Here is a 12,516-nt window from a genome sequence, read left to right as displayed (position 1 = left end):
TCTCCTGACACAGCGGCCCCCCCCGCTCAAATTTTAAACTAAGAGGTGACCGGCCCCTCGACTGTAGAGCAGCCTTCCATCCTCGGTCAGGTCTGCCCCCTCTGGTGAGTCTTCTAAGCGCCCTGGTCCTGAACAGGCCGCCTGTTGTATTTCAATTTGTTGTTGTGTTTCGCTTTGTTCTGTGTCTTTGCTTTTTTATGTTTTGTACAGAACTTTCAGCTGCTGCTGCTTTTACATGTGCTTTATAAATAAATTGACTTGTTTATGTTTTTATTTATTATCCTGCCATCTTTTTTATCATGTCTTCTTCATTGTAAGGGCAGCCAGGAGGTCACTTTATCTTGTTTACTCTACTGGAGCAGCATCCTGGAGGATCTTCAAGCTAGTTTTCTGGATGTTCAGGGCAGTCTGAAGGCCTACATCAGGTTTTCTAGACAGTAAAGGCCCCTTGAAGATATTTCCCCTTGTTTTCTCAGCTGTGCAGCCTCGGGAACTGTTCTCTTGCACATTTGGCCAATTTGAGGGCCATTTTTTATGTTTCTATCTCTCATACTGGCATCTAACCAGGCTGTGTTTCTGAGGCATCGATCCCTAACCCAGCTTCTTAGACAGTTAATGTCTGTGTGTAATTTGGAGACGGTCCCTGGGCTGAATCGCAGCTCAAAACTACAAGAAGGAACCGTAGAGGAAGAAGTATGCTCGGCTACATCAGCGTAAATATACATGTTTTGATATTGCATGTGTGAATATAAGGCTAGCCGTGTCTTCTTCTGACACTTTGTGCAGACTTCACGCGGTGCAGTCAGCTGATGACTCGCTGACTCAGCACAGCTTTTCCCCTGAAGTTGAGTCTGCAGATCTGCTCGCGTGTTTTTCTGATGCTGCTGACAGGAAGTCCTCTAACGTCGGAGTTATTTCAGACATGTTTGTCCTCCTCTAAACCTGCAGCAGCATAAAGACGTCTTTCACTCGGCTGCAGGAGTTTGTTAGTTTGAGTTTTAACCGCAGGTCCGTGTTTGGATCCGTGAGTTGCAGTCACGAGTTGCTCCTGAGGAGTCACTTCCTGTAGACTTCCACAGACCTGCTGCTTCCAGAGAGGAGGAAGAAGCTGCAGTTAGTCTGCTTTCTTACACAGACTCAACATGCTGTCTTTAGAGAAAGTCCAGCAGAGTTTGGAGGCTGCAGGACAGACTCACATCCTGCAGTTCTGGCCGGAGCTGAGCGAGGAGGAGAGGGACAGTTTCCTGCAGGATCTGTCTCAGCTGGACCTGGAGGGGCTGAAGGAGCACTGTGAGGGGGCTCAGAGGGCTGCAGGGTCCCCGCCTGAGAGTCTGGATCAGCACATAGAGCCGGTCCCTGCTGAATCCATCGGCAGCGTGAAGAAGAGTGACGGGAAGTGTCTGACAGAGTGGGAGGATGAAGGTGAGAGTCAGAGTCAGAGGAGCAGATCATACAGGGAAGCTTTAGTGAAAGAAGGGGAGAGATCGTTTCAGTTAAGTGTAATGCACGAGCGATATTCGATACAATACCGATACTTTTTGTTATTATTGTGATATGGATACCATTACTTATTGTTCCCTAATGAGTTTGTGGTTTTTCAAAATAATGGTCAAAGTCTAAATGAGATGTTGATGATGTTTAGAAATGTAGGGTAGTCAAACAGAGACCGTGAAAACATACAGTAAACACTTCGCTTCGCTGCATTCAAGTGGTGTTGGAATAATTGGAAAAATTAGTTTCCACCTGGGAAAATTCAGACAGACATCATGTGAATACGTCTGTGTTAACAAACTGATGACGTCACATTTTAAAATTCATCCTTTTTCCTGCAGAAGTAAGAACGTTCACTTTTCCTACGCTGAGTACATGTTGTTGATTACACTCGCGTCCTTTCACTCCAGCAGGACTGAAAATGAATTGACCTGCTTACAGGTTTATAACGTGCTGGTTCTCTCAGTACCTGAACAGGTGTTAATGATGATGATTATCTTTATCTTTGCTATTTATCTTTCTGCTTTTTGATCAATATGTTGTGAAAGTTTTTGTGCAAAGCAAATTTACAAGAAAGTAAAGAAGAAATATTTTTGAAACCAACGTTTTTCACACTTTTCAGTTCACTTCTGAAATCCTTTAGAGTTGTTAACCTTTAACCCTTCACCTTTTGGCCGAGCTGTTAAACTGTTCAGGACTCAACCACACATCTAAACATTCAGAATAACTGTTTATCTTCTTATACAGCTACAGAAATCTCACAGCATCACATTAGATTAATGATCGGCTGTGAAGTCTTCCCCTGTGTGCTCTGCAGACCAGTTGTTTGGCTCCATGAATCCTGCTCATGTCACTGCTGTGTCCAACAGGTCTTCTTCAGATCTCACAGAACCGGGTGGGAGTCCTGCTGCTGGCCGGCGGTCAGGGGACCCGTCTGGGTGTTCAGTATCCTAAAGGGATGTACGACGTCGGGCTGCCGAGCAGGAAAACTTTATATCAGATCCAAGCTGAGCGGATCCACAAAATCCAGCAGCTGGCAGAGAGAAAGCACGGCTCCAAGTGTACCGTTCCCTGGTGAGATGATTGAATACTCCTGTGCTCTGATCAGGTGCAGGTTGGTATAAAGTCCATTTGAGCACAAAGCTGTCTCTGTCGCTTCCCCACTTTCTCTCCATCCAGTCTCAGCAGACGTGCGTTCACCGTGAGTCTGGTTCTTCTCCAGGTTTCTGCCTGTTACAGGAAGTGTTTCTGTCTGATTCATGTTGGGTCTCTGTAAATAATGAAACCGTGTGCTCTAGAGCTGCTCTCGTTGTCCTGAGGATTAAATTGAGGGTCAAACAGGTGATGTCCACCTGACATGAGCGCAGTCTTTAACAGTATTTGTGGCTCTGCAGAGGAAGAGAGGCAAGAGCCACTGCACTCAGGCGCCGAGATCTGACACAACTTTTATTATGATTTGCACTGTATATAAATAGTGTTTAGAGCTGTCTCCTCACAACTAGAAGGTTCCTGGTTCGATTCCCGGTTCAGACGTAGTGGGCCTTTCTGTGTGCAGTCTGCATGTTCTCCCCGTGCATGCGTGGGTTCCCTCTGGGTACTCCGGCTTCCTCCCACAGTCCAAACACATGCTCGTTAGGTTCACTGGTGACTCTAAACTGCCCGTAGGTGTGAATGTGAGCGTGAAAGGATGTCTGTCTCTATTTGTCAGCCCTGTGATTGACAGGTGACCTGTCCAGGTGTAACCCCGCCTCTCGCCCAATGACAGCTTGGATAGGCTCCAGCCCCCCGTGTGACCCTGAACAGGATACGTGGTGTGGATGATGGATGGATGGATGGATGGATGGATGGATGGATGGATGGATGGATGAACCTCAGACTGTGAATAGCTGTGGTATTTTTCGCCTCTTGGGGGCAGCATCAACACGTTTGAATCACATCATAATAATCAGCACTGTATTTAGTATTTACACTTTATAAATCTTTATGGCAAACAATAAGAAGTGTCGTCATCCTGTCGACACAGAGCAACAATGTCCCAGTCAGACATTAACTCTGCTTTTAGGTGAATTTAGGCTCAAATGACATCAGAATCAGAATCAGCTTCAGGTGTGTGTGCACATGAAAGGAATGTGACTCCGGTTTAACTCTACACGTCTTTACAAAGAAGCAGACTTACACTTTCACAGCGGACACGGACAACATGAACATTAAGTATGAAACCTCTTTGTACGAGCCGACAGATAAAAATACATTTGAACAAACTGCTGTAAACGAGTAAAGGAACATGTAAATCATGTTATTTGTACTCTTCAGGTACATCATGACCAGCGAGTTCACTCTGGCTCCCACTGAGACGTTCTTCAAGGAGAACGAGTACTTCGGACTGAAGCCGTCAGACGTCGTCATGTTCGAGCAGAGGATGATCCCAGCCGTGACCTTCGATGGAAAGGTCATCCTGCAGGGGAAGGGGAAGATCGCCATGGCTCCAGGTAGGCTTGATATCACCTCTGACCTCTGACACATGTTCAGGTTAAGTTTCAGAGATGTTTGAAACCCTCTGTCCCGTGTGTCAGACGGGAACGGGGGTCTGTACCAGGCGCTGGTGGACAACAAGGTGCTGCAGGACATGAAGGAGAGGGGGGTGGAGTACCTGCACGTGTACTGTGTGGACAACATCCTGGTCAAGATGGCCGACCCTGTGTTCATCGGGTTCTGTGTGAGCAGAGGAGCCGACTGTGGAGCCAAGGTACAGTCATATAAACCAGTAATAACTCACGTCTGTGCATCAGACACAGAGCTGGAGCTTGTGAGTGATGTGTTCAGTGTTGTGACCCTCGCCTCTATCATCCGTCCATTAGGTGGTGGAGAAGGTGTGTCCTGCAGAGCCAGTGGGCGTGGTCTGCAGGGTGCAGGGCGTCACGCAGGTGGTGGAGTACAGCGAGATCAGACCGGAGACGGCCGAGCTCAGAGGAGCCGGAGGAGAGCTGGTGTTCAGAGCCGGAAACATCTGCAACCACTTCCTCACCAGGACGTTCCTGCAGGACGTCGCAGAGTAAGAGCCTTTACTGAGGATGTGATGGTTCAATCAGAGTGACATTCACACTAACACACTGACTATAACAGTTAGTAGTGGACACCTTGTAAAGTTTATATAGATAACCTGTTTGTGGCCAGTTGCCTGTTTTCAGATACAGAGAAACTTTTTAAGTTCTGATTTGGTCTCTTTTTTTTGTAATATTTCAAACACCAGATTTAAATGATTCCGCAGATTAAAATAATCCTCTACTAATGAACGTTTTCCTCCAGCTTTAGGAAAGCATTGCTAAAATGTACAGCTGTTTTAGGAAATGATTTAGAGAAGTGTTTATTCGTGATTCGTTTTGGTCTGGAGAAGGAACAAGTAGTCGGGCAGAGAGACACAGAAAAGTATTTAGAAATGAACTTAAACATGGAAAGTGGAAAACATTTAATATCAACTTCCTGAAACGCTCTTTCACAGCTTTTATTTTGAAAGTTTCTGCCACATGGTGTGAAGACAATTAGGAACTTACAATAACATGTAAAAGTCTAAAATAATCTGTTTAGAACTACTGCCCACACTGACATGATAATATAGAAATATTATAACTCAGGTGAATACTTTCTCACCTATCCTGTAGCGCCACCATCAGGCCAAAGATTCACTTTATTAACACTTCAGTCCCCATGACGTTTTCTCAAAGACTACAACCACTGAAGGCCAGATTTCTGTGACCCAGCTGTCAAACAGTCTCCCCCAGCAGGATCAACTCTGCCAGGCCTTCTCAATGTGCATGCTGTGAGCTGCTGTAAAAATGCTTCTGATTTAGTTTGTTCTTTTCTTACAGGAAGTTTAAAGACCAACTGAAACAACACGTGGCTCTGAAGAAGGTCCCCTTTGTGGACACATGTGGGAATCAAGTCAAACCCAGCAAACCCAACGGCATAAAGATGGAGAAATTTGTGTTTGACGTCTTTACATTCTCCAGGTATTCACCTGTCTGTTGTGTTACTGGACAGAAAATGACTGACAGCTGATTAAAACATTTTTCTTTCTGTCTTTTAAGGAACTTTGTTGCGTTCGAGGTTCTGAGGGAGGACGAGTTCTCCCCGCTGAAAAATGCAGACGGAGCGCCCACCGACACCCCGACCACGGCCAGGAACTCTCTGCTGAATCAACACTGTCGCTGGGCCACGGCCGCAGGAGCCACACTGCTGGATGGAGACGGGAACACTGTTAATCCTACAAACAGGTCAGAGGGGTCAAATGTCACTGAATGTTTCTTAATATAACTTCAACCCTGTCGCTGTTCACAAAAAGATCCTCTTAAAAGACTTTTTGATGTAAAAGAAAACGCTGCAGATTCAGAAGTGCTCCTGTGGTGTTTGTGTTCATATGGATTACATTCACTTGTTCACCTTCTGTTTTTCTTTGCCGTACGGAGGGGGTGAGCTTACGAGTGAATGTTTTCTGTTGACAGCACTCACACACGCTAACATTATGACTTAGGAACTGCTAACTGTCATTTTAAAGGGTTTTGTGTTAGAATAAAAGGTCAAACTGAAACTGGAAGTGGAACTGGATTGTGTTTTCCATGCGTGTCAGTGTTTGGTCCCTCGCTGTGCTTTCAGACAGCCTCCATGGGTCTATATAGCCTTTAAATAATTTTGCTTACCAACCTGTTCTCTCTGTTTCCTGACTGTCTCTCCACTTCCTGTCCAGTAAAGGAAAAATGCCATGTTTACTTGTGTCTAAAAATATCTGTTTTCTTTCCTGCAGTGCCTCTGCAGGCGACAGTCCTCCAGCTCGATGTGAGATTTCACCGCTGGTGTCTTACTTTGGAGAGGTGAGGACATGAACGTGCAAACAGATCCAATCACACACTAACGCGGCGGCCATTTTTCTGACGTCTTGCTCAGGGTGGGAAATGTTGTTAAAATGTTGGACTGCTTTTATTTCAGGTTGTAAGTCATACACCTCTTCCTGATTAATAGGCAACTGAAAAGACAGTGGGTAGAGGAAATCTGGAGGCACATTAGAACATATTTCCAGCTGAGACAACATTTGTTAAAACATTAGCTTCTGTAAAACAACAGAAATATGAGCATTCAACCACTTCCTGAAAAATGTACCTGAACCTCGCTCTCCGTCCTGCAGGGTCTCGAGGAGCTGCTGACAGGAAGAACTCTGCAGACTCCTTTGATTCTGGATGAAACAAAGGCCAAAGAGCTGCAGGCTCAGTGACACGTCTGTTATAAAGTAAAGATTCCTTCACAGTGGAGTCTGGGACGGAGAGACCTTGGAAGGATGTGATTGGGAACTTTCAGTCTGAAATGAACAATTGTTAAAATAGATTTTTGTGACCTGTATGTAAAATGTTTACAGTCATCTTAAAACAAATAATGTGACGTAATCTCTCCAAAACAAATAAGGGACTATAAATGAGTTTGTGAAAATTATATAAAATTAGTCTTGTTTTACCAATGACAAAAAATACACAATCTGAATACCTCACCTTGTGTCCTCTCCTGTTCTTATTAGTAAACTTATTCCACTCGACAGTGAGAACTTTTTATTTTTAGAGGCCCAGGAGTTCATCTTCAATAGTTTTAGGATGATTTTTTTTTTTTTGCAGTAATACAGTCCACTCTGTGTAAACTGAGTTGCTTTAACCGAATATTTCCTTCACATGAGTATTTTTGATTTTTTAATCAATGCAAGTCATTGTTTATTTGAATTGACGTTTCAGGTAGAATATTGTTAAAGCATTGAAGTACAAAATAATTTAATATTTGGATAGTACACAAAATTATTTTACCATATTTGATCTTGTTGCTGTGAATTGTTTTGTGTTTCATACATTTTAAAACCCGTTAGTGATTTGATGTTGAATAAAGTTTTTTGAAAAGGTCCTCGCGGTGTTAGAAAAAAAAAATCTTCTCAGCCAACCAATCCTGGGCCGTCACGTGATGTGATGCTGGCCAATCACAGCTAAGCATGTTAAAGGATGACAACAAAACACAAATGCACTGAGCCGAAGCGAACGGTTCGACTATAGCTCTCATTAAAATTATTAGGTACTTTATTAAACAGTAACATTTAGTTGTTATGCTTTTAGACTTCTATTTAAATCAATGTTTGGCTCCGTCTCGTGAAACAAATAACGCGAACGCCGCAGGATAACGTTAGCTCAAACGGTCGCATTAACCGTTAATTCCCTGACGACACTAACGTTAGCTTGGATGAAGATATTTTTTTTATTAGCTGGTTGCTAACACCACTAACAGACCCAGCGGTGTGAAGCCTCAGGTCCGTCTGCAGACTGCGATGGATGCTCTAACATGCTAGGACCATGTTCAAAAATGTGTTCGGCTCAGGGTTTCTGGTGAGAACAGCTCATGTGATTCTGACATGGGTCATAACGCTGATACTCTTCCTACATGATACAGGTAAGACTGTCCAATGATAACCGCATGGTTACACAGTTTAGCACTCCAGAATGTTCAGCTGCAGGACTGATAAAAATTAAGTGGCGTGAAAAGCTCATTTTTAATGTATAGTGTCAGTTCCATGATCTGATGCTCGCTACGTATCCTCCATTCTTTCATATCGTCTTACCTCATGTACTTAAAGCAAACATCAAGTTTATCTCAGCACCCTTTGCACTTCTGTCTTACTGTCTACAAGTGTTGTTGTTGTTTTGTTTATATAAAGTCTATAAAACTAATATAGTTTATTAAATGAATTCTATAATGTTCAAAACGCATTCATCTCATCAAAGAGAAAATATATTTTGTAGAAGATTTAGCTATTAAATTATTTTGATCCATAGTCTCCTGGCTGGTGACTGTAAACAATAAAAACGCATCTTTAATTTGCACAATAAATGGACACGCATGCATTTACGAATCAATACACACAAAATAAAAGAACAAACAGAATACACACTCAAATATTACATACATGTGTCCAAGGTTATTAAAAAGAAGAAGCCATCAAAATGTCAAATGAAAGTGGACAAGACAGACGACTGTATATACTTTTTAATCCACATTTATATCTGCACATCGAAGTTTACGTAACCTTGTTCAGCTTGTTCTCCTGGTCTTCTCCTTAAATCTGCATAATTGTGTATCGTGTACCCTGAGAGTCAGATTCCTCTGACAGTGCCTCGCATAAGTGTTCTCCCCCTGTGACTTATTTACATTTCACAGTGTTAAAAACCTGCATATAAAAAAGAAGGTTTTTACCATCTGATAAACACAACATGCATTATGCTTAGAAGGCGCAAAATACTTTCTGTTGTGACACAAACAATAACTAACATATTTGTTTGATGCACGAGAATTCACCTGAGAGTTGTTGACCTGATCTTAGTCAGGAGGTTTTACAGCTAAACACTCAAAGCTTTCCACATTTTTATATGCAGATAATATTGAAAACAATAAAACATGTTTCGCCCACTTCAAAATTCTGGATCATTTTTGTTGATCCATTATATACAACTCAGCTGTAACATGCCAACAGTGGAAAGGACACAGCCACTAGATTGGAACACCTTTGAGTCTCAGCTGAGCCTGAGATCCTCTCATTACACATGTTTTTAACGGAGGCTTGTGCGTGCTTGTTGTAGAGCTGAGGAAGCAGGAGGAGACGGGCCAGCTGGTCCAGCCCGTGCTCTTCGTCCTGCTGGTGCTGGTGTCCGTGTTGCTCTACTTCGCTGTCTCTCTGATGGATCCAGGATTCATCCTGTCTGATGACAGCGACCTACAGGTTAGTAATGATCTTAAGAAGCAGCCACAGGAGCCTACTGGGTCACATGTGTAGAGGATAGTGCTGTGTATGTTGGTGTACAAATTATAATAAAAGTCACTGTAACCTTCTTCCTGATTCAGTCTTTGTTGTTGCTTAAAGTTTGTCCTTTCAGAGCATCATCTCTCTGACCTGACAAATTGATTTCCGCTGACAGCATGTCTTATCCTCTCCGTGGCGTTGCAGGTGTATTGTGTTGCAGTGCAGGTGTTACATTCAGTTGATGCATCCATATTTTTACAGTGTATCTGTCTGCTGTGGAGGGGACTCATGGGACACGAGGAGATCGTGTGTGCTCATGAGTAATGTTTGTCTTCCTAATGTGTCAGTTATTAAAAAATGCATCAGTTCTGATAAAAACGTGTTTACACGTATTTTAAATGAGTATGTGTTCATATGAAAACAATGAGCTCGTCTCGTGTTGTTCCAGTTCACGCTGGGAGTGACGGAGGAGCAGCAGGACATGATCCCACCCACCACCAAATCCCTGCGACAGAGACGCTGTGGACACTGTCTGCTGCAGGTACGCTGTCTGAGTGTCAACACACTGCTGTGGGAGAGAGCTGTCTCTGACGATGTCACGGTGTTACATTAATATTATCATTATGACCCTTAAAGGAATGAAAGTGCCTTATTAACATCTAAAATGAGGTTCTGATGCAGTGAATGTTAAAGACAAGCAAACGTTCACGGGAGGATAACTTACATACTTATGTTGAACCAGTGTACTGCTGCAGCTTCTTGCTCATTTTCCATTCTTGATTTCAAACATTCAAAATGCAGCTTTGGAGTGAAGTTCGTGCCTGCACTAAGAAAACAAAGTTTAGTACTTTATAGTTGCTGTTCTCTCCTTGTCAGGACCTCTAACTGCCTTTCCCACTGTGACTCATTAGTTCAGAGTTTGTTTGAGTGATAACAGATGAAGAAACTGTTTTCCTTTGCAGGATTAATTGATTGATCGGTGATTGATGGGCTGCCTGTGGACACGGTGTTTGTTATTGCAGCTCTCAGGCTGAAAGGTGACACTTGAACTTCTACAGTTCTTGTAGGATCTTTCGGTGGTATAGAATAACACACGTGTTTCCAAGCAGCACAGTTCTACGTTACACAGCAGCACGTCCTCATGTCAACACAAACATCATATGATACAGCAGTTCTGTAGAAGCAGTCGCTCTCTGTGCACAGCAGGACACGGGGCTCCTGTTTTGTCTTTTACCTTCTGTTCGTAACATCCAAGTCGATGAACGGCTCAATCCAGGGACGCTGCTTTGCATGAGTTCCAACATGCTTGGATTTTCTGCATGCTGCAGGGCTACAACCTGGATCCAGACAGACTTCTTTGGGCTCTTACTGTTTGATGATCAAACCAGAGCATCAGGGCATCTGATCTTAGAGTTTCACAGCAAAGAAGTCAAAGCTTTTCATGTTAACATCAGAATATAAAAGCTCTGATGTGTTTTCATGTTGCAGATTTGTCCTCGTATGTATTTAATCCTACGAGTGGAGCTGTAAACACAGAGGACACGTCTGCAGCTCCCTGGATATTGTTCTGTTGCTCTCTGAACAGATGGTTCATATGTGTTTTCCCATGGTGCTCGCTGTGGTTCAGTGAAGGTCTGCGGCCTCAGAAATCTCATTCCAACTCATTTTTCCGGCCTGATGAGCAACAGCAGCTATTTTTTCACACCAGTGCTCAAAATCTGCTTCACAGAACGCTGAACAGGCGGCTGCAGCTTAAAGCCGGCCGGCTGTTAGCCTGAAAACAAAAGCTCTGATAGAAGATTATAAACATGAATATATGTGCTTTTAGTTTTCAACGGTGTATTAATTACCTTTTCATTACTTTATTCAGCCTTTGTCGTCTGTGTAAAGCATTCACATTATATTCAAGGTGATGCAATTCAAACATACAGAAAAAGAGAAGAAGGAAGAGATGTTTGGAGCCTTCATGAGTGTGTGATTGTCTCCATCTCATAAAGGTCCCATACTGGTTGCATCCATGTGTTGTGTGTGGAGGGTTTGGTTCCAGTCATCTAACAGTGTAACACTTCAAACCTCCTGTGAGTCAGGTATCTGACAGGTGTTTCTTGGCCCTCTTGTCCAGCCTTTAGCTATCACTTCCTGTGTCATGTCCTCTCTCCAGAACGCACTTAGCTCTTGGGACTTTGTTTTATTGATACATGTTTTTTTATTCACCTTTATTCCAAGCAGCAGCCAATGAGGTCCAAGCACTGCCAGACGTGTCAGCACTGTGTGCGGCGGTACGACCATCACTGCCCGTGGATCGAGAACTGTGTCGGGGAGAAGAACCACCGCTGGTTCGTGCTCTACCTGGCCGTGCAGCTGCTGGTGCTGCTGTGGGGGCTGCACATCGCCTGGTGGGTTAAACAGTCAGACATAAATATATTTTTATTATTTACTTTTCTTTCTTTGTTTGTTTTATTCATTATATTGGTCATTTTAAACCCACATTTCTAATCCATGTTGTCCATTGCTCTGCTGTCTTTGTTCCCGTCTCCTCAGGACTGGGTTCAGCTTCGCGCCCACCTGGCAGCTGTGGCTCCGGACTAACGGCATGCTGCTGACGGTGGCCGTCCTCGTGGCTCTGCTCTCCCTGATCGTGCTGCTTCTCCTCGGCTCTCACCTCTACCTGGTTTCTCTCAACACCACCACCTGGGAGTTCATGTCCCGTCACCGCATCTCATACCTCAAACACTGCGGCGCCGACGAAAACCCCTTCGACCGCGGGACCTTCCACAACCTGTGGGGCTTCTTCTGCATGTGGGGCACCGTGGTGTGGGAGCAGGTGTACTTCAGGGAGGGCAGTGACCAGGTCTGAGAACAAAACCAGCTCCAACAGACTTTAAAGACTCGATGTAGCCCTGAACAACTTTTCTGGATTGGGGGATGATCTCTTTCTGAAACACAAAGTCTGGAGATAAACGATCCGTGTGTGCAGTTTACCTTTTATAGAGGCACGTGTGTTTCAGTGCCAGACCTCTGCAGCCTTTCCCTCTCTAGCCACTCGGGCTGGGTATCAATACTGACTGAAATAAGCCGTCACCGAGCTGTGCTGATACTTTTCCAGTCAAACTATAACTGCGATCCTCTTTGTGCCCAGATCTACAATATATGATTATTTATATGACTTTGCTCGCTGCCAATCACTGCAGGCTTCTTCGATCAAAGGGCAC

General features: G+C 43.9%; 2 protein-coding genes across 2 annotated transcripts; both read left to right on the top strand.

The window, feature by feature from the left end:
* Positions 1–692: 692 nt before the first annotated feature.
* uap1l1 (UDP-N-acetylglucosamine pyrophosphorylase 1, like 1) lies at positions 693–7,300 on the top strand. Its single transcript, XM_069677235.1, has 9 exons — positions 693–1,422; positions 2,361–2,565; positions 3,805–3,980; positions 4,065–4,237; positions 4,350–4,543; positions 5,358–5,498; positions 5,577–5,762; positions 6,290–6,356; positions 6,668–7,300. The coding sequence occupies exons 1-9, from the start codon at positions 1,143–1,145 to the stop codon at positions 6,752–6,754; spliced, it is 1,509 nt and encodes a 502-aa protein (XP_069533336.1). The 5' UTR covers positions 693–1,142; the 3' UTR covers positions 6,755–7,300.
* A 257-nt stretch (positions 7,301–7,557) lies between these two features.
* On the top strand, positions 7,558–12,251 carry LOC138605212 (palmitoyltransferase ZDHHC12-B). Its single transcript, XM_069677331.1, has 5 exons — positions 7,558–7,959; positions 9,144–9,283; positions 9,753–9,845; positions 11,534–11,700; positions 11,846–12,251. Exons 1-5 carry the CDS (start codon positions 7,863–7,865, stop codon positions 12,159–12,161), a joined length of 813 nt encoding a protein of 270 aa, XP_069533432.1. The 5' UTR covers positions 7,558–7,862; the 3' UTR covers positions 12,162–12,251.
* Positions 12,252–12,516: the final 265 nt, after the last annotated feature.

The sequence above is a fragment of the Semicossyphus pulcher genome, unplaced genomic scaffold, assembly GCF_022749685.1.
Source record: "Semicossyphus pulcher isolate SPU_LCO1_2020_fin unplaced genomic scaffold, fSemPul1.0.p SCAF_28, whole genome shotgun sequence".
Taxonomy (NCBI): Eukaryota; Metazoa; Chordata; class Actinopteri; order Labriformes; family Labridae; genus Semicossyphus; species Semicossyphus pulcher.
This window is presented reverse-complemented; position numbering and strand designations above follow the sequence as displayed.